Genomic DNA, 21736 nt, shown 5'->3' on the forward strand with positions numbered 1-21736 from the left:
TGTTAGTACCAGGTACAGGCCCTGTATGTACTCTGTGTACATGTTAGTACCAGGTACAGGCCCTGTATGTACTCTGTGTACATGTTAGTACCAGGTACGTACCGGGCTGTTTTATGGATCGTTTCTGTAGAGTTTGCATGTAAGAATGACAGATTTGCCAGAAAAGTGCCAGAATCTTTTGACAAACACGTCGTAGTATTTGAAGTTTTCTGTACTCAGCTGAGTTCTTTGAGGATTTCCTGACACGGGCGATATGCAAACATCGGTTTGAGGTGCGTTAAATGTTAAATGTTCCTAACATGTACAGCCTGTTGATACTGTAAATAGTTTGTGGGCCGTGCGCCGCCGCGGCCTGTGCACACTAGCTTTTGTCGTAGGTGCACATTTAGTAAAACGATTCATTAAATATTTGACACAAGCTCCTGCATCGGGTCTTCTGAAGTGTTCTTGTTCTCGAGCAGCCGATCTGGACCGGGTCAGAACCTCCCGATCCGGTCTGGTCTCTGTGTAGAAGACGGCTGATGTCACAACGCCCTCGAAGACGCCGAGTCAGCGCTCACTCTGTGTCTTCCTGATACTTTCTGCTCGTTTGAATCGTCTCAATCGGACAGACTGTGCTGCGACTTTTTAACTTCATTCCCACAGAGATACGTTCAGACATCTTTAGCTCCTTCGTTTTTACTGATTTTAGCTTTAATTTATAGTTTTGAAGCTTTTAGCTACAACTTTGCTCATTTTAGCTTTTAGCAATAGTTCAGTTAAGTTTAGCTTTTCTCTTTAGCTCATAGCTGCAGTTTAGTTTATTTTTGGCTTTTAGCTCCTGTTTTACTAACGATGATCAGCCGAACAGTCCGGGACTCGTGTTCGGGTCGGTTCAGGGTGAAGAAAGTCGGATTAAGGTCTCCATTTGAAACCAAACATGAGACGAATTTATTTAAAGTTTCTCTTAAAGTAAGAAGTTCTGAACTCTGCAGCCGAGATGTTTCACCTGGACCTCCCTGATAACAGTTTAATGAGGGGGGGGTTGATAGTTCCTTTACAGCGTGACCCCCCCCTCGATCTCTGGCCAATGAGGAGGGACGCCACCCGGGCACATGGGTCAGGACTTCTCAAAATAACCTGCAGCCGCTGCGCTGACAAATGTTGCTACTTTTTACCGGTGACAGCTCCTCGGCCACACGTCTCGCCCTGAACGCCACTCCGTGCGGGAACGCCGGGAGGCCCCAGCACCTGCCTGGGTCTAGGATCTGTCCAACCGGAAGGCCGGGATCTCCCCCGGGTCGAGATCCTCTCAGGGGCCCGCGGCGTTGATTCTGAAGGTAAAACAAACCAGACCCCCCATTTTCTGCAGTTTGGTGCTTTCTGTCCTGTTTTAGTTTGATGTGTTCCAGTGTAAGAGAATTATCTTAATATGGCAGCGTGTGTGTGTGTGTGTGTGTGTGTGTTATCTCCCAGCAGTGTGTGGTAAACATTGGTCTAATTGAATTAATCAGGCCTACAGGACGAGATGCATTGCTTTTGTGTGTGTGTTGATTTTGTTCGTGTAAACTGACCCCTGCCTATTAATAGATGTGACGCGGTGGGCGAGGAGCCTGTTTGCAAAGTATTAATGTGCACAACAGCTGCAGGTCCAGGTCTGCTGGAAGGGCATCGCTGTGTCCCCTGACTGTCAGCAGCACATGTCTGCTCTGTTTCACCAACCTGCTCGTGCTCGGAGTAAAAATTAAAATAAAGAACATCTAAACATCACAAACCTGCGCCTGCGTCTGATCAGGTGTCAGGACATAAACCCGACACCCCGCAGAGACGCATTCAGGCTGAAATAAAAAGTTATTTTTACCACAAATCTTATTTTAACAAGGGATTGTTGCAACGTAACGTCAGCTGAAGCAAGCTGCAAATAAACAGCGGCACGGGTTGCTTCTAATTTAATTTTCCCTCCGGTTGGCTGTTTATTTTGGCCGTTTCGAAGGAGGTAAAAGTTGAAAATAACTGCTGAAGGAGCTGAAATGAGCAGAAAACAGATGCTTAACCCTAAAATCTGCTAAAATTAGCAGAATATTTACTGGAATTAGTTAAACAGTGGTTCGAGCTGAGCCGCAGTTTAAGCTGGTTTTGACGTCAAATCTAATCTTCAACATGTTCCAACAGTTCCTGCTGTTTCCCAGCTGCACTGGAGATGCTACAGCTAGCTGCTGCTTGCATCTAAACAAGCATGGGGTGCAAAGTTTATAAAACCTGCTGGGATTTGTTTGCATGATTTGGTGCCCAGAAGTTCAGTCAGAACGGAGGTCAGATCCTCTCCTGCTTGTGAGGAAAGATGTTAAACCCTGAATCAGTCACTGTTGGACACTTATTTAAATATACTTTGTGTTTATAAAGTCCTAACCCCCGCTTCTGTCTCAGCGTTAAGGGTGAGCCGAGTCCACCTCCGCCTCGGTGAGATGAGTCGCTCAGATGCTTCCTCCTCACGCCTGCAGATCTACGGGTCTCTTAAAGGTAAGGGTGAGGACACCCTGGGCCACCATGACACCCAGCTCCCAGACCTGTCAGCCTTCCTCAGCCAAGAGGAGCTGAATAAAAGCGTGAATCTGGCCCGCCAGGCCATCGGACATGAGCCCAGCGAGGAGAGGGCAGAGGTCAAGGCCTCGGTGACCTCAGGAACCACCTCCAGCATCTCACCCTCGGAGTCGGGGGAGTGGTTCTCCAACCATTCTCCTGTTCCCTTTGCTGCCCCGTCAATCATCCAGCCGTCTCCTGAGGAACCGGTAGTCCACTCAGCGTTCACGTCCAACAGAAAGACGCACAAAGTGTCCACACAGGAGGACAACGTGATCCGGAACAACAGGGACTCCACGGAGGGCTTCAACCATCGGAACAGTCCGGCAAAAAGTGCCCCGTATGGTCTGGAGACCCAGTCCAAGAAGGAGTTCCTAAACAAGGCAGCGGACTTCATCGAGGAGCTCTCCTCCCTCTTTAAGGCTAACAGCTCCAAGCGGGTCCGACCCAGATCCTGCAAAGCCCACCGGAGCAGGGTCCAGAACAAGAACCAGAGCGAGGAGACCATTTATCCCCTCAGCTCGGACAGCAGGGAGCGAGCCATCCTGCCTCCGGAGGCGGCGGAGGAGGAGAGGCCCGTCCCAGCCGTCAGCCACCAGGATCTGGGGAGCGAGCCCGTGGAGGTCCAGGACTGTGGAGTTACCAAAGAGGAGCAGTTTGACTCCGTGTCCCAGGAGGCGGGGGATCTGGCTGAAAGTCCACGTCCGGCAGAACCTGCATGCGAGCCGCCGCATTTCATCCAGAAACTGAAGAGCAGGGAGGTCCCTGAAGGCAGCAAGGTCCGGCTCGACTGCATCGTGAGAGGACATCCGGTGCCGGAAGTCCGGTAAGACGGGAAGCAACCGTTTCATTTCCAGGTTTCACTTCAGTGTTTCCAGTGTTTCCAGGTTTCCTACTCTCCACAAAAATAACAAAAGCATAACTCGAAGGTTTGGAAAACAACATGATGGGGAAACCCATGCTTTGTGTTGAGTATGACTGTCAGCTACTACCACCTCACGTTGGGCGGAAACGCTCACCGATGGTGTTCGTTGGCCCCGTCGGGCTCTGGGTTTGTCTATGATCACGGTTGGTAATTAATTAACTCTTAATTGGGCGTAAGTTGTTGCCTCAGCTGAAAGAAGTGATTTTGTTGAAAGCTGGCTGAGCGGAGCGTTTGCAGTAATCTGAACCGGGTCGTGTTTGGACTGATGGAAAAGGAAAACAGGACCACAAACTTCCTCTGAAAGGAATCCCCTTTCCAAAAAAAGGCTGAGGATCCTCAGACGTAACGGAGGTTTAATTAAAGTAACCAACAATAATTCATTCTGCCGGGAGCTCGGATGACCTGAGGGCGACTCAAGCACTCGAAGGATTAGAGTCGGGACGAAGGATGACATGTGATGATGGCCGACAGCTGATTCTGAATCACGTGGTCATGTTTGTGTGTGGTCCGGGGAGCAAATCACGAAGGAATGCATGTCGCCCGCCATGACTGTCAGCTACTACCACAGCAAATCTGATCCCAGTCGCCATAAAAGTGAATGAGCTGCGGCAGCCATCTTGATTTGGATTGACTCCGTTGCAGACGTGCATCCAGTGATTATGTTCAAATACTTTAATGCTTTTAAGCAACGTGTCGTACTTCGTGTGTGTTGTGTTGTAGTTACAGTTATTCCTGTGCTTGGTGGCGGCCATCTTTAATTGAGTTGGCTCTAAACACCAGTCAGTTGTAGACGTACATCCAGGGACAGTTTTGACTGTAATAGTTTGCGTATTTAAGCAAAGATGTGCGGCTACTAGAGTCGGTTTGAATTGGTTTGACTCCAGAGATGTGTATCCAGTTATTATTTCCTGAAAGTTTCATTATTTTAAGGACCTCTCATTGTCTAAATGTGCCAAACTTCAGGAAGAAGTCAGTGAATTGTTGGCTTTTTTTGCCTGAGTTGTAGTTTGTCGTCTTCTCAGACATGCTTTAAAACAATAGTTATAAACTCCCAGATCAAAACGGGAGCGACTGAGGTGCTGGGCCCGGTTTGTTCTGGACATTGTTGAGCCTCTAACTTAAACCCGGCCGTGGAGAATGCAGCTCTGGGCCATTTTTAGAACCAGGCTGGCAACGCGAGCCGCAGTCGAGTCTGATAATGGATCCGGCCGAGCTCTGGACAGGAGCGTGAGCACTTCGGTAAGATGATTTACTCCGTTTCTCCTCACCTGATGTCCTCCTGAGACGTCCTGCTGACCTCACTGCTTCCTGTTAACGAGACGTGACCGTTGTCTCACTCAGTCCTGATTGTGTCGCCCGTTTCTCGGGTCTTCTGTGCGAGTCACAGAGTGAATTCAGAGTCCATGTTTAGTTTCGTTGGGTGAGTGAATCTCCTCTCTGGATCTCCGAAGGGAAAATAGCCCCGACAGGTGCAGCGAGTGGGGGGCTTTGACTTCATACCATCCTCCTCTGCGACTCACGCTTTCAATTTAGAGCCTTACTCACCGATAGAACCGCAGAACGTTCCTCCAACACCGACTGCTTGGATTTTGGATGATTTAAAGTTCACGTCCGTCTGTTTTCTGACAGATTTATGGCTGCATGATGACGTCGTCGGTTCTCGGTTGTGTCGTCTCCATTTTACGAAGCTTCATCCTCTTAGAATAGATCCACGCTGACGTGTTGTTCTCCTTCCAGCTCGTTGAATCGACGCTTCATTTCTCCTGAAAAGGGATTCAGGCGTTCAGATCTGTTGGTCCCGTTAAAGAGGCGGTTAGTCTTTGGTTCATAGTCATGTCGGACCTGAAGCCTTGAAGCTTTCCGTCAGACGTTCAGTTTAAAGAACAAACGGCCTCTGGGTGGTTCGGTTTGGTTGTTCTCCTCTGCTGAGGAGATTACAGATCTCCATGTTGAAGCAGCTTCCTGTTCCTCTGACCACAGCTGAGCAGGTTATTCAAACGTAGACGGTTCCTGGGACGGCAGCCAACCTCCCAGGACGTGGACGCAGGGGGCAATGCGACCCCAGATGATCCAAAATAATTCAAGCTGAGCTCCAGGGTGGAGGTTTGATAGAAGAAGATCCAGAAAAACACATGCTGACAGAAACCAGAGTTTCTGGGACTGATGAGACCAAACTGGAGCTGTTTGGATTCTCTCACATCATTTCTGTGTTTTTTATTATTGCTGAGCTGATTTATTCCTGTCTGTATGTTTCTAGTGAGGACAGATAAGTAATTAGATTATTATTACTTTTTATTGTAGAACAGTTTCTAACAAAGACTGAAGGATATTAGGAAAGCTTGTGATGTGGGATATAATTGTTTAATTTTGCAATAATAATATATTTTCCTCACTTTCTCTTCTGTTAAAGAAAAAATACTTTTTCTTTCAGAAATGGAAAACTTTCCCCCATCCAATAATAACACTTAACAAAATTAACTCTTCAAACACACAGGATGCTTTGATCAGAAACAAAAAAAAAGGAATCTGGAAATTCGTGGGATTAAATGAATGGGAAAGTGTTCCGGTTATTATTTAAAGCATTTTCCTTCACAGCTGCTATCTGCGTTGACTTGCAGGTGGTTCTGTGAGGGAAAGGAGCTGGAGAACAGCCCCGACATCCAGATCATCACCACCTCCGAGCTGCACTCGCTCATCATCGCCGAAGCCTTCGAGGAAGACACCGGACGATACTCCTGCTTTGCATCGAACGTCTACGGGACGGACTCCACGTCCGCTGAGATCTACGTCGAAGGTGCTTCTGTCTGTCCTGTTGATGCCTTTGTTGCGTCCCGCCGCCTCTGCCTCAGCGCCTAATGCAGCTTTTAACCCCACAGGTGCCTCGTCGTCAGATTCTGAGGGGGAGCCGCACTTCGAACACGTCGCCCAGTGAGTTCTCAGCTTCCGCCATCAGTTCTGACCCAAACCGAGTGGCCCTAATTCTCTCTGTGACGTATCTTTAAAGGCTCCAGAGGAAACAGCTGAAGTCGTCTCCATACGTACCAGAGTTATCCAACCAAGCCCGTCCGGTAGAAAAGGACAGCTCAGCCCGGCCTGCAGAACCCTCAGAGGAACCGGCGGAGGAACTCTCGTCTCCAGCAGCTCCAGAAGAAGTTCCCCTGCTGGTTCGGACCTCTTCAGCTGTGCTCCCGGTCCTGGACATCCCTAAAGTGTCCCCGCCGCGTCCCGCCCAGGAGGAGACGGCTTCAGCGCAGGCTCCAGCTCAGGCTCCAGGCTCGGCATCGGACCCGGACGCAGCAGAACCACAGCTGGAGCAGAACGCTGCGAGAACAGCTGCGTCTGCGGGTTTCAGCTTGGCGGTGTCACCGGTCCTGCCGGCGCCCGGCCAGCACGGCCAGGTAAACCTGATCTGAACCAGCTGTTTTAACCTTCAGCTCGTTCAGGAGACGGACGGCTGCTCTGACTGTTGGTTTTAAAAACTTTTATACTTTTTAAAACATTTAACTTTATTTACAAGTATTCTCCTACAAAAACTCGCTTTAATTATCTCTTCTAATGCTACCTTTAGCTTTTAGCTTCTGTTTGTGCTACTTAGCATTTGCTCCTTTTAGCTTTAAGGCAACCTTTTTCTAATTTTAGCTCTCTTTAGCCTCTTGTACTTTTAGCTTCTAGATAGCATTTTAGCTGTTTTCTGCAGTTAGCTGCTGCTAACTTTTTAATACCGTTAGCTTATAGGTAGCCTTTTGCTGCTTTTAGCTACTGTTGCTAGCTTTTAGATAATGTTAAGTTTTAGCCAGCATTCAATACTTTTAGCTTTTAGCTAGCATTTAGCTTCTTTTAGCCTTGAGCTACCAATCTGCTGTTTTTTGCTTTTTGGTAACTTTTTTTCTACTTTTAGCTTTTAGCTAACCTTTTCTTAATGTCAACTTATACCTAACCTTTAGCTACTTTTAGCTACCAATCTTCTACTTTTAACTTTTAATTAGCTTCTGCTGCTTTTAGCTACTGTTTTACAATGTAAGGTTTTAGCTAGCTTTTTGATAATGTTAAGTTTTAGGTAGCATTCAATACTTTTAGCTTTTAGCTAGCATTTAGCTTCTTTTAGCCTTTAGCTACCAATTTGATACTTTTAGCTTTTCGGTAACCTTTTTACTACTTTGGCTTTTAGCTAACATTTTCCTAATGTCAACTTATACCTGGCCTTTAGCTACTTTTAGCTTCCAATCTTCTGTATTTAACTTTTAATGAACTTTTTGCTGCTTTTAGCTGTTTCTGCTTCTTGCAGCTGAAACTTCTCAGTTTGAATCTTTTTCAGTAAACTCCTTCAGCTCTCCGTATTTTCACAGAAAATGTCATTTCTCCTGTTCTGTCTGCGGCCTTCCGGATCAGAACACGGATCCATTTCTCCTCTCGTCTGTTTCTCCTCAGATCTCCAACCAGATCAGCTCCCAGGGACTAAGCAGACCGTCCATCATGGCGGCTCCAGTTTTCACAAAGGTATCGTCCTTCTTTAAACAGTCGATGTTCGGCTGCTCGTTCAGCTGACGCAGCAAACGGCCCGTCTCGTCCCAACAGAACCTGCAGGACCTCACCGCAGCCGAAGGCCAGCTGGTGGTGCTGGAGGGCCGTGTGAGAGGCGTGCCGTCGCCTCGGGTCGAGTGGTACAGAGACGGGAAACTCCTCGAGGACTCCCCCGAGTTCAGGATCCTGCAGAAAAGTGAGCTTTCCCTCCGTCCTGAAACACAGGAGCAACATCCCATCATATCTGATCTGCTGCTGTCTGCAGGGCTTCCTGTCCTACATTCAGTCCTGCTCCTTTAGATTTTAATGGGGTTCTGTGAAAGCTACGAACAGATAATATCTTACCTGACGAGAACAAAGTGGATCTCTGCCCCCTTAAAGCCACAAGTTTCCTCCGGTTCAGTTTGTTAACCTTTTCACTGCCATCAGTTCGCATCACGCTGTTATTTTCAAACACAAATGGCGTCAGCGAACCGAAGCAGAAATAATGTATATTTCACCTCGGACCTGAGTCTGCTCGCATCGTAACCACGAGCTAATAACAGCTGGTCTGAGTGGACCCTCAACTCTGAAATGTCATAAAATATGACGCTGACACGATTATTTTACCTTCATGTTCCTGCAGGAAGCGTCCTCAGGCTGTAGTCTACCACAGAACCACTGAATGTGAAACGTAGAGTCTATGAAACAGCGTTTGCATGAAGTATTTTTGGAGATGTGGCTCCCTGAAAGACCCGCTTTGGTCTTATCCACGTTCGGACTAGCCGTTAGCTCGTCAGTCCTGTCAGAAACTGCCCAAAACATCCCCTTTTTTTAAACGTTTCCCTTCTTATCAAACAGCATGAACACATATTTATAATAACCATAAAACTGAGTCAAATACATCGTTCAAAGAATTTACTGTAAACAACCAACAGAAACACGATCTGATGCATCGTCAGCAGACATAAAATGAATCATAATTTCAGTTGTTTGACTGTTTTTGTTTTGTTTCAGAGCCCAGATCTCCAGCTGAGTCAGGTACGTCTCTCACGCAGTCGTCGTTTGTCTGAAAGTCTCGTGTATATATTACTCTGCTGAAGTGTTTGGAGCCTTTGGCTGAGGCTTCTGCTCGTCTCCTGAACCTTCCTGCGGTCTGGACCTTATAAGGTATCCTCCCGATCCTGTGTCAAAACATGGAGGCAGAACAGGCTCCTGACCCCAGAGATGCAGAGAGAAAAACCCTCAGGAGCTCTGAAAAATAACAGATGTGATTCAGGTAGATTTCAGAGTCGGCTTTTCCTGTTTTACTTCCAGAGGAAATATGCACCTTGGTCATCGCGGAGGTGTTTCCTGAGGATTCTGGGAGATTTACCTGCACAGCCAGCAACAGCTACGGGACTGTGTCGAGCACGGCTGCGCTGAAGGTCAAAGGTAACATTTCTCTGTGGTTATACAGAAAATAATGACGGTTTTATTCTTAAATTAAAGCTTCTTTGATCCTCCTCAGGGAATGGCGGCGGCGGCGCTCCTGTGAGGCCCGGAAACGGTTTACAGACAGAACCCCATCAGAACCAGGAGCTGTTCTCATCAGGTCCGGCTGGAAACGCTCCAGCAGACGTTCCAGCTCCCGGCAGCATCAAGCCCCACTCCAGCACCATCCGCCTGGAGCCGTTTGTGTCCAGCAAGCTGCTCCTGGACCCTTTAAGCACCAGCAGCCTCCAGCTGGAACCCCACAGATCCAGCATGCTGCGCTCAAACACCCCCCGCAGCGTCCCGGCCGGTCTGGAACCGCCCAGCTCCGGGCTGAGATCTGCCAGAAATCCTCCAAACCTGGACCCTGTCTCCTGGGGGTCCAGTGGAGCACACCAAGACCCGCAGACGGGCAGAGAGACGCTCCCAAACCAGAAACCCTTACCTTTTCCACCCGCGTCCAGACCTTCAGTGGCGTCTCCAGACCCGAACCCGAGTAACGGTTCCCCCGGTGTGGTCCCCCTGCCGGACCCTCCTCCCAACTCCTGCCTGAAAACAGGCGCCCTGACGAACCACAAAGACTCCCGCGCTGGCGCCCGGCACGTGCACTTCAAACTGCCTGAGGATGAGGAGGATGAAGAGGGGGACACGTCTGGTCCCACCGATGAAGACATCAGTCTGTCGTCCGTCAGCAAAGAGCCGCCGCCGGTGCTGGCCAAACCCAAACTGTGAGTAAACGAGTGTTTCTGATTTGTAAATCTCATAAAAACACATTTGATTCACAATAAAACAAAGTAAACATATTAAACGTAAAACTTTTACCATTTTCTTTGGGAAAAAATAAGGTAATTTATAATTTGATGGCAGCTGAAAAAGTAAAAGGTCCGAATCAGAAACATCTGGAGGAGCTTTTAGTGACTAACGAGGTTAATTATCAGCAGGTCGGTCAGAGGAGTGAGGAGAAAAAGAGCATTTAGAGGCTGAAGATGGGCAGAGGTTCACCAGCTGACAGGTTCTGGTTCTGGTTCTGCTCAGGAACACTGTCTGTAAACACAGATGCTGNATCTTTAAAAGATGTGAAGAATCTGTAGAAATCTCTGAGGTCAAAGGTCAAGGCTGGATGTTGGTGATCAGGTTCTGGTTCTGGTTCTGCTCAGGAAAACTGTCTGTAAACACAGTACACCGTGCCGTCCACAATGCTGCTTAAAGCTCTATCAGGCAAAGAAGAAGCCAGACGTGAACAGATGTGTCTCCTCTGGACCAAAGAGGAGAACTGTTCTGAGGTCAGCCTGCCTCTCTGATGGTATGGGGGTGCATTAGTGCCTCCCATCCAGGACTGTTGAACAGCCAGAATGGGACAACCTCAGGTCCAGATGTTTACAGATGCTGCACAGAAGGAAACATCTGGAACATCTGGAGACGTGTTGCTGCCAGCAGAGTCTAAATGACCTGATTTTCTTCCACAAATGGACATCAAACAACATTTAATGTTTCTTCTCGTCCCAACCTTCTCTGACCTGAGACTGTGCACAGAAAGTGGTGAGTAAGATCTGATCGTTATTCAAACCGCGTCGTAACTTCGGACCGCCCGGACGCTGACGGCACGTTTTAACATCAAAGGAGGCGGTGATTCCTCCAGCTTCGGCTCAGACAGCAGCTGTAATCAGTTCAGTTCAGAAACGAGCGCTTTCTGGATCAAATGTGGATCTTTCGGCTTTCGAAAACAAAGGATGGCGTTTTTTATCTGTAAGTTTGCTTTTTTTTCTTTGCATTTATGATGATTTATATGAAACAATCCTGCTGTTGATTTATAGTGGTTGTTTTTGATCTGATGTTGGTTAAAAATATAGTTAACTGTTTGTAAAAATGTGATAACTTTTTGGTAAAAAGCAGAAGTTTGTTTATCCTGAAAGCTGGAGGTGTTTAACGTGCCGACAGCTCTCTTGAGAGCTTCTTGTTGTTGGACCATAAAAGGACAAAATATTCCTCAGACCTGCTCCTCCAGAGGTTTACTGCATGGACACAATTTATTATCACAGTTCAACAACCCTTCTTATCCCTGTTAAATGTTTCCATCCATCCTCTCTGGCAGAAAAATATTTTAGTCTTTAAATGATTTATTAGAAATGTTCTTTTTTCCAGGTTGGAATGAGTTATATAACATCAACTGCAGTCATTTTTATAAAACAAGAAAAGGTGCAGAAGTTTGAGTTTATCCACACAAATACAGGCTCAAATATATCCATACAGCCCCACTAATGTCCCTCAGCAGGTGTCTCCTGGACCTCCTGTTGTCTCCTGTCTCCATCCAGGAGCTTCTGGCTGATTTTTGACTCTTCTTGGCAGAATTAGCAGAGTTCAGTTAAACTGGTTGGTTTCCTGACAGCTTTGAATCAGAGTCCACAGATTTAATCGGGAAGCTTAATGTCAGCCTGATTCAGCCAATCAGAGAGCAGCTCCGATGATTCAGCCAATCAGAGAGCAGCTCTGATGATTCATCCAATCAGAGAGCAGCTCTGATGATCCATCCAATCAGAGAGCAGCTCTGATGCTGGGATCTTTGTCCTGTTGGACCAAACTGTCCAAGTTTCTGTCGTCCAGCTGTTGGTTTGAAGTTGAAGACTTTGGAGGTAGTCCTCCTCACTTTGAACCACAGCATGATGCTGCCACCGCCATGCCTGACAGTTGGTTCAGTGTTCTCAGGTCTGAAAGCCTCACCTTGACTCCTCCAAACGTCCTTCTTGTCTTTGTGTCCAAACAGCTCCATCTTTGTCTTGTCTGACCGTCAACCTTTTCTGCAGGAGACATTTGTCTCGTCCGTGTGGACAGCTGCAGGTTTCAGTCCAGCCTGAAGGTTTTGGAGCTTCTGTCTTGGTCCTCTGAGTCCATGATGGACAGGGACACTGTGGACAGGCAGTTTGGATCTTCATGTAGAGACACGTCCAAATAACTTTTACTTAAGAATAATTGCTTGAACTGGTGGACAGTGTGGACATATTTGACTTTTTGTGGATCAGAGAAAAGTCACAATAAATTCCAGTTTGTAGATTTGTCTGTAGATTTCAGCTCAGTTTGATTGATTGATTGATTTTTGATTGACAGGGACCCCGCTCAGCTTCAGCTTCTGCACAGCCAGGTTCTCATGGAACAACAGCAAGAACCCAAACCCCTGCCCCAAACCCGGCCTCAGTCCCATCCCCCACTCCAGATCCAGGTCCCGGCCGAGGTGCAGAGCCCCCAGGAGAGCTCTTTGTGGTCTCCCAGGATGCACCGCGAGCCACAGGCGCCGTCATTCCAGTCGTATCTCAGCACGCCGGCGGCCTCGCAGCCGGTTCCTCGTTCTGCGGCTCCGCTGACCACCACGCTCCCGGCCCCGGCGATCAGGACTTCCTCCGCGGGGACGTCCGCCCCTCCCGCGCCACACTTTCACACCCCTCCTGCGCTCGCCACTCCACTCGTGAGCCACTGCAACACCATCCACGCCTCGCACCTGAACCTTTCCCCTGCTGCTGTTTCCAGAACGGCACCCAAACCCCAGTTTTCTTCTCCGCCCGCACCAATGCTGAACACCGCCTCTGCAGATTTTAGCCTGACCTTGGAGCAGATCACGCCCCCCACCCCCCAGCTCAGGAGCACCCACGCCTCCCTCATGAACCTGACCTCCATATCCCACACCTTCAGCTACACCCGGCCCAAAGACTTCATCGCTGCTCAGACCTTATCTCCGGTCAGGAGTCCCTCCCCAACAGAATCCCCGGTTCCTCTGCTCCAGGAGCTGGCTGCTGAGCTCAACTCCTCCGCAGCCAGCTCGCCGATCCCCCCGCCTTTCTCCCCGCCACCCAGAATCTCCCCAACGAGGGTCCTCAAGTCCCCGACCAGCCCTCCGTCCCTCGTGTCGTCTCCCACGCCCGGGTCGGCGCTGGCCTTCCGCGCCCAGTCGCCCCCACAAGCCTCTTCTCCCACGTCCAGCAGCTCCACCCCCAGCCCCATCCAGAACCCCGTGGCCTTCCTCAGCTCCGTCCTGCCATCGCTGACCCCGAGTCAGCCCACCAACTCCATGGGTCTCCCTAAAGGAGCTCCTTCGGGGTAGGTGCCTCCTCTGACACGGGAGCGAGAACTTCCACGCGTTTTACGCCACCGTCCGTCTCACTGTCCGTCTCTGCAGGGTTCAGAAGAAGACGCCGAAGACGCGTCTCCCATCAGCTGAAAACGTCCGGGAAAGCAAAGAGCTCCTCCTCCACAACCTCGAGAAGAAACTTCGCTTTAAGGACGAAACTCCGCAGCTTTCGTACCAACAGGTAGAGTCTGACGCAGAGCCAAACCTCCAAATCTGTAAAATGTAAACTAACCAGCTTTTTAAAGATTTATCGGTGCTGATTGTCGTCGTCACGAACGATCCTGGGTCCAAAAAAAGTTGGGACCAACCAAAATATATTTAGTTTTTAAATGATTCAAAACCCTAAAACAGAAATAAACACAGTTGAAACTAAAGACACATAAACTAAAATTTGTGCTCTCTCTTTATTCGTTTAGTAAAGTAGGAAATGTTTTTGTCTGATTTAATGCCAGACTTGTTTTTTCTTTTTATTTGGTGTATTTTTTATCCCTAACTCCAAAGCTCTGCAGCTTTAATCCCTTTACTGATTTGCATGTGAGCTCCCAGAAAATTCGGACCCAAATTTCACTGGAAATTTGTCAAAATTTTGCGTATTTTCTCAGTTTTGTGCCTCCGAACAGCCACAGCTTAAACATCCTGACCCGACAGACGTGTTTGTACCATTTCAAACTACTTTTAAGATCTTAATGCTGTTCATGTTTTAGTTTTAGTGTACCGACATTTTTGGAAACTGAGATAGATTCATATGGGCGCGTAATAACCTCACGTCAGTTTCATCACTTCCTGTCCTCCATTGTGTGTCTGTAACAACACACTGTTTGCACGGCGACAACAGCTTGTATGTCTCCCATCGTTATCAGCTTGAATGTCTCATCTGTGTGTCTTTGGTGCTCATCATCCGTCCCTGTCCTCTCATAGAAGCTGCATAAAAAGGGGGAAACAGCGAGCAGACCCCTTGGACCAAACATTCCTGCTACTGTCGTTAACTATGACGAGGTACACGGATCTTTACCAAACTCTGCTTTGCTCGAGGCTGGATGACTTCTACGTGTTTATTAGGCGCCACCAGGGCTTTACACACTTTTAATTAAGTGTTAAGATACTGTATTGAATGTCAGGTGGCGATTAATAAATGGATATAAGCATAATTAATGGCAATTAAAAGACGCCACTCTGCGTTTTAAAGCACATGAATTATGTCTCGTTTGGCTCTCCATATAAACGCCACCAGATGTTTAATTAATGCCTAATGTTGGCGCTTAATAAATGCCTGGTGGTGCTTAATAACAACTTAATTAACGGTGTTTAATGAATTGTGTCCCTTTTGGCTTTCCATAAATAATTAACATCTAAATATCCTCATCAATTAATCGTGAGTTCCAGCTTCTGTTCAATAATACATAACCTGCACAAATAATGCAAAGAGAAATTAAACACTAAAATGTTCATTTCATCAAGTTTTTTAGCCTTTCACATTGAAATTTGCAGCTGTTTCCCAAAAGGTTTCATGCAGTCGTTTACGTTTTGTGCTAAATAAATAAATCAGATCTTTATATTTAATTTATTTATTATTATTATTGCTCGCCTTCTGGTGGCGGGAGATGATGATTTTGCCTGCGTCTGTCTGTTAGCAGAATATTTTTCTTTCAGGTTATTTTCAAGGTTTGACCGAAACAATCCCAGGAAACGCCTTCAGGGAGTTAATTTAATTAAACTTCAGTTTGAGGTTTTTTCTCTTCGCCGTTTTGGTTGTGAGCAAAATAAAAACTGAAACTGTTTTTAATTAGATACAAAACCAAACTGTCATGCAGCTGATTTAGACTCCTACCTGTTCATATTATTTCTTACCTGGAGAACAGATGCACGCAGATTCATCCTCCGGGTTTGAACGCATGTCTCTGCAGGAGCATAAAGACGCCGGCGGTTTACCTTCACGTCGTCGTTTCTCTCCTTCCAGGAGTACAAAGTGTCCAACTTCGAGCAAAGGCTGATGAGTGAGATCGAGTTTCGGCTGGAGCGAACGCCGGTGGAGGAATCGGACGATGAGGTTCAGCACGACGACGTGCCCACGGGGAAGTGCATCGCGCCCATCTTCGAAAAGAAGCTGAAGAACTTCAAGGCGATGGAGGGCGTTCCGGTTACCTTCACCTGCAAGGTGTTGGGAATCCCACTTCCAAAGGTGGGAGGCCTTTCCACACAAACCTCAGTGGGGTCCAGTCCTGGTCCTGGAGGTCCATCCTGCAGGTTTTAGATGTTCCTCTGCTCTTCAGCAGGTCTGTAGGTTTAGTCGCTCAGTCCTTCAGATCAGGTGTGTCAGAGCAGAGAAACACCTGAAACCTGCAGGATGGTGGCCCACGAGGAGTACCAGGACTGGACACGGCTGCTTTAACTCCTCGCCTCTCCTCAGGTGTACTGGTTCAAGGACGGCAAGCAGATCCTGAGGAAGAACCTCCACTACAGGAAGATAAGAGAAGGCGACGGGACCTGCGCTCTGCACATCGAGTCCACGACCGGCGACGACGACGGCAACTACACCATCATGGCTGCCAACCCTCAGGTTCAGTTTCAGACCGTGCTTCCTGTCCGTCTCTCTACAGTCTCTTTCTGACTTCTGAATTGTTATCACCAGGGACGAATCAGCTGCTCGGGACATTTGATCGTCCAATCCGGACCTCCCCTGAACCGCCTGACGCCCATCCAGTCCCAGAGGTGAGAAGGTCTGAGAGGAGAACGCCGAACAAACCGCCACCGTTCGGTTCGTCGGTTCATTTAGGGCTGATGGGAAAACATTTTCTGAACGATTACGACAATAAATCATGTCAATATATGAGTGGGAGCAGGGAGCAGGTGGAAGAGAGTCCAAAGAGGAATGCATATCGCCCGCCAGCTTTTATGCCAGACTTTAATGAGTAGCCATTTTGGTTAAACCTTGAAAATAACTGTTGGGAATGACTCTCAGCTACTACCTCACCAGATTTTAGCTCAGTATTTGTAGAACTGACTGAGTTATAGCCAGTTTTGTGTTAATCATCTCGAATGGGATTTACTCCAATCGTTAATCAGCTGTAGACGACCATCCAGTTATTTATTTCTGAGAGTTTCTTGAAGATTCATCCAGCGGTTCATGAGATATTTTACTAACAGACCATGAACAGGAGGATGAGATGGAGGAAGATGCTCTCTTCTTTTTTGGGCCTGAATCCTAAAACAGTCGACGGAAGATTCGTTTGCTGTTAAAAGCGTCCTGTGACCCGTTCTTCTTCGCCAGGGTGCGAGCTCGCATCCAAGAGGTGGAGAGCGAACAAACCCAGGAGCGTTTTTTCCGGCCTCACTTCCTGCAGGCTCCGGGGGACATGATGGCTCACGAGGGGCGACTCTGCAGACTGGACTGTAAAGTAAGCCGCTGTGTTTAAAGTAAAACACGGGAAATGAAGAGCTTCTTCTCCTGGCCTTACTGCTGTTATTTCCAGGTGAGCGGCCTGCCCAACCCGGAGCTGATGTGGCTGGTCAACGGGAGGCCCATCTATCCGGACCACAGCCACAGGATGCTGGTCCGGGAGAACGGCGTCCACTCCCTGGTGGTCGACCCTCTGACGCAGAACGACGCCGGCACGTACACCTGTATCGCCAGCAACAAGGCAGGCCAGAGCTCCTTCAGCCTGGAGCTGAAAGTTGTTGGTGAGGATTAAATCCCAGCGGTACGCCCGCATGCAGCTTGTCCCGTTACGTCTGTAGAACCTGTGGTCTGTGCCTCAGAGAAAGAGACGAAGCACCCACCCCAGTTTGTGGAGAAGCTGCAGAACATGGGGATTCCTGAGGGGATCCCCGTCAGGCTGGAGTGTCGCGTGGTGGGCATGCCTCCTCCCGTCATCTTCTGGAAGAAGGACAACGAGACCATTTCCAAAACCAAGGACAGAATCAGGTCAGTGGGAAGTCCGACTCGATCTTAGAACCTGTAGAAGAATACGTTTTCATCCAGGAAACTGTTGCTGTTCTGTTCAAGGCGGGGCTAAAGCGAGGTTCTGTGGACGGGTTATGAACAGTTAGTATCTTACCTGTAGGGGTGTGACTGTTCAGATGTGATCACTGCTCCTCTAGAAGCAGAACCTGAACACGTCCGAGCGGCTTATGCCTCTTTTACACCGGCTCTAATTCAGAAGTCCGGCTCCGCTCTGCTCGGCTCGGCTCGATAAAGGATGCATCGCGTTCACACCAGCCAGTTTGGTCGGCAGCAGAGGAACGCCTCCTCGTGTTGCAGGGGGCGGGGCCTCGGCGCGGGGGGTGTGCTACCGAAACTTAGCACAAGTTGTGTAAACAACGGAAGCGCTATGGCCAACGTTGGCCCTGTGTTGTTGCTGTTTTTTAAACTTGAGACTTCAGGAAGAGAGGCGCAGTGGAAGAAATGCTCTGGATGCAGTGATTGTTGCGCAGAGTAGGACAGCTGTTATCCCCCGGAGATTTCAGGCTTTACAGCACCTTCAGCTGGGGGACAGACGGCAGAAACGCTGCAGGGTAAGCTAACGCTGTTGTTTATATTCCTACCTTCGCTCTTTATGCTTGCATCTGGTCACACCCACGACCAATGAGTGAACAGGAGCTAAGCTTGCACCGACCACGAAAGCAGGGCTGGCCCAGCTGGCCCGACTCCGAAGCAGGGACCAAAGAAGCAGGGACCGGCCTCGACAAAATGCCAGTGTAAACGCGCGCAAAGCGAGCCGAGTAGAGTGGAGCCGGGACCGTTAGGGTCCGTGTGAAAGGGGCATTATTTTCCGTCCGGATCGTTGCTGAAACACCCCTGAATTGTCGTCCCCCCCCAGCATGTCCCAGGACGCCACGGGGTACGTGTCTCTCCTCATCCAGCCAACGACAAAAGACGACGCCGGCTGGTACACGGTGGCAGCCAAAAATGACGCTGGAGTTGTTTCGTGCACCTGCAGACTTGATATCTACGGTAAATCCCGTGTTTGACTCCGCGGCCGTCGGCTCGGTCTGTGTAGTAATGTTCGCTTGCTGCTGCGTCTTCAGCTCAGTGGCATCAGAGCGTCCCGGCCCCCATGAGGAAAGCTCAGCGAGGGAGCAGCCGCTACTCGGCTCTGACGGGCCAGGGGCTCGACGTCAGGTCCGCTTTCTCCCCGTCGGACGCCAGCCCCTTCCTGTTCACCAGCAGCCCCGCCGAGGCCACGCTGGAGAGCGAGGAGCTGTGAGGGGCCGGAGAACAGAAACATGTGCCGCGTTTGAAGTGTTCTTTGTCTGCACTGATCGTGGGTTTTTCACCATTCCTATTTACTCCAATTGTTGAAACGAAGAGAAAGATTTGCGAAGTCTTAGCTCACGAGCCACCTGTTTTCTGATCGGTCAGCTGTGAGGAAGTGGTTCTTGTACTGTTTATTTTTACTGCAAATCACAGTTTGTTTTCAGTTTTACATGAAGAGTAGCTTTGTTTGTTTTTTATTAATAATCAAAAATAAAATAGAATATATATAAATATAAATATACACAGAAACCTTTGAAGTTTTACCACCGATCTTCACACAATCCCCTAAAAATGATAAAGTTTTGGAAATCTGCGCTGAAACAGATGAGGGTTTTAAAGGGATATTTCAAACATTTTGAAGTGAGGATCTATTGTCCAGGGGCACCACCGAGGAGGCGGCCGTGGGGGGAAGATTGAATACGATGGCCCCCTCACTGGCCCCCCCCGGACTGACAGTCATATATGCTTACTCCGTCTGTTAGCAAAATATCTCATGAACCATTGAATGGATTTGAATCAACTTCCAGGAAGTAACCATTCACACCTGACTGAATACACCTGGTTCAAAATAACAGCCTTAGCAACACATTTTTACAGATATTGAGCTGAAATCTAGTGTGGTAGTAGCTGAGAGTCATCCCCAGCAGGCGATGCGGCCTACATCAGAACTTCCAGGTTGTAGAATTTCTCTTAAAAGCTTTTTTATGACAGCAGTGTAATAAAACTCCTGAAATTCTCGTTTGGTTTTTGTTTTTGGTGCCACTCCCACATTAATAATGACCCCGTCTGGCCACGCCTCTCTTTGAACGCCCTGATTCGCCGCCTCATCCACATCGGATCGACACCAAACTGATGCGGTCACGAGCTTCCTGTTTTTACTTCGGCGTTCGAAACGCCTCAACTTAAAGCCCCGCCTCCACACCCTCCCTATTGGCTAACGGGCTGTCAGTCACAGCGTGGCCTCACTTTTCTGGAAGCCTTAAATAACTAATTAAAACTAAACGTGTTTAAAATTGCACATTTGAACAAAGTAGGAATGTTGTGAACCTGCCATCGGTTTCCAAAGTGAACCCATTTGTTTACATGGAGGGGCGGGGCTTAAAAGTTGTACTCAGACCGGGCATTAGGTGGCGCTCGTCTGTGGTGGCTTCAACTTCCGTCTCCCAGTCTGATCTCTAGTTATGATTCATCTCGACTACTTTTTCACGGGAGGTGCGCCGCGCTCTTCATCACTTCCTCTTTTCATCTGTTTGCTTTTCACTCTGTGAGCGAACCGAGACCTCAAGTCACAATAACCAGAATATCCCTTTAAAGAACTGATCTTGAAACATTTTTCCTTCTTTGTTGAAACGTCAAACAAACCCCAGTGTGTGTTAAAACACCAGATTCTTTTCACATTCTTAAATATTTGAGTTCTTCGCTGGTTTACAACTTTTTTAATCTGCATGCCTGTAGCTGATGGAGATGAATATTTAACAAAAAAAACAGTGTCATATTTGATAAAACAATAACGTTTTGGGGTTTTAACGCTAAAAACTCCCGCCTTTTTCTTTTTGATGAATTTTATTATCTTTATATGGAATAATATTTATCTCTTTTAAAACTTCTGCAGTTTAGAGGAAATACGTTAATTAGACTTAAAAAAACAACAACAGATTAACAGGATTTGATTTAGTAAATCAAAGCTTTTAAAGAGGTTTGAATTCTCGTATTCATGTAAAGTTTGTAAAATACTTCTGTCCATCTCAGAATAAAGTTATATTTATGCCAACGACTTGTTGTTTTTAACTTCTTTCATTCTTAAAATATATTATAAATTGGTTAAATTTAGTTTTTTGTCACCAGAACGCTCAGGAGCCAATTAGGCGTCGCTAATAAGTCCAATTAGAGTCGATGAGTCCAAGTAGGCGAAAAATTACATTCACCTCTGTGACCTAATTAGACTCGAAGCCTCGTCTCACCAGCTGCCAGATCTGCTTCTCCGTCGGCGTTAAATCAAAGCTTTGGTGCTTTGGGGACATTTTGTTTGGTTTCGTTAAACTTGCAGCTTTTTTTATGAGTATTTTCAGCTGTTTGACTCATCTACAGTTAAAAGAAATGTATGAAAACTATAAACTGTAAAAACGCTGCTTGGAAAAACATGTTTGTTTTTGAGTGTTTTCCAGACCTGGATGAATCTAGAACAGCATTTTAAAAGATAAAAATCACATTTTTTTGATAATCAGTTGCTCAAATAAGAGATAAAAACACTTCATAGGCCGAGCTGCTTTTAAAATGTTGCCGTTAAACGTAGATGTTTTATAAAAATATCTGTTCTGGATGCATCAAAAGTTTCTCTCCTGTGATTAATATGTTCTCCGTTCACAGGTTCTTTAATTAAAAGAAACACGTCAACTTTACCATCGTTTCAAAATACAGAAAACAAAACAATCCTTCCACGAGCCGGGGTCAAAGGTCAGTCGGACAGAACAGTGTTATCGTTCACAGAGCAGCTTTCACAACTAAATTATCTAAATTTATGGATTAAAATGGTTCAGTGAACCAAAAAATAAAACCAAACTAGAGAAGTTGCATTTCCTGCGAAAATGCAGTGTGAATGCTTTTTTTGCTGAATGATTTTGCTGAAAGCGGCTGAAGATATGCTGAAGAGCTGAAGTTTAACAAAGATGCAAAAAGTGGAACAGAAGCTGATTTGTAGAAGATTTGCATAGGGTAGAAGAACAAAAGCTGAAGAAGCAGAAATTAGTTTAAAAAGCTGAAATTAGTTAAAAGAAGCTGAAAATGAGAAGAACAAAGCCGAAATTAGCTGAAAGAAGCAGAAACAACAAAAAGGAAAAAGCTGAAATGATCCTGAAAAAAAATTGTCATCTTTAAGCCCCTAGAGCTGATCCCTGACCTATGAAGTGTC

General features: G+C 47.3%; 2 protein-coding genes across 4 annotated transcripts in view; both read left to right on the forward strand.

The window, feature by feature from the left end:
* The window catches only part of cacul1 (CDK2 associated cullin domain 1), a 6165-nt gene extending 5738 nt beyond the window's left edge, over window positions 1–427 (forward strand). For both annotated transcript variants that reach the window (XM_037973580.1, XM_037973581.1), the window contains exon 9: window positions 13–427. The gene's annotated coding sequence lies outside the window, so the exon portion shown is untranslated. The remainder of the gene's footprint in view (window positions 1–12) is intronic.
* A 711-nt stretch (window positions 428–1138) lies between these two features.
* On the forward strand, window positions 1139–20602 carry mypn (myopalladin). Of its 2 annotated transcripts, XM_017424319.3 has the most exons (21): window positions 1139–1319; window positions 2407–3385; window positions 6103–6278; window positions 6361–6412; window positions 6489–6882; window positions 7913–7981; window positions 8060–8201; window positions 9002–9025; window positions 9302–9418; window positions 9495–10185; window positions 12560–13543; window positions 13623–13755; window positions 14493–14570; window positions 15532–15753; window positions 15982–16131; window positions 16204–16283; window positions 16843–16969; window positions 17045–17252; window positions 17331–17496; window positions 18392–18525; window positions 18600–20602. In XM_017424319.3, the coding sequence occupies exons 2-21, from the start codon at window positions 2445–2447 to the stop codon at window positions 18776–18778; spliced, it is 5067 nt and encodes a 1688-aa protein (XP_017279808.1). In that variant the 5' UTR covers window positions 1139–1319; window positions 2407–2444; the 3' UTR covers window positions 18779–20602. The 2 variants fall into 2 exon arrangements, with proteins under 2 accessions (XP_017279808.1, XP_017279809.1); XM_017424320.3 differs by lacking the exon at window positions 14493–14570.
* The last annotated feature ends 1134 nt before the right edge of the window (window positions 20603–21736 follow it).

Source organism: Kryptolebias marmoratus, linkage group LG22 (genome assembly GCF_001649575.2).
Source record: "Kryptolebias marmoratus isolate JLee-2015 linkage group LG22, ASM164957v2, whole genome shotgun sequence".
Classification (NCBI taxonomy): domain Eukaryota; kingdom Metazoa; phylum Chordata; class Actinopteri; order Cyprinodontiformes; family Rivulidae; genus Kryptolebias; species Kryptolebias marmoratus.

Coding starts and splice junctions, on each gene's coding strand:
- mypn (XM_017424319.3), top strand. CDS start 2,445: ATGAGTCGCTCAGATGCTTCCTCCTCACGCCTGCAGATCTACGGGTCT. Junction 6,883..7,912: donor CGCCCGGCCAGCACGGCCAG/GTAAACCTGATC, acceptor GTTTCTCCTCAG/ATCTCCAACCAGATCAGCTC. Junction 13,756..14,492: donor CGCAGCTTTCGTACCAACAG/GTAGAGTCTGAC, acceptor GTCCTCTCATAG/AAGCTGCATAAAAAGGGGGA.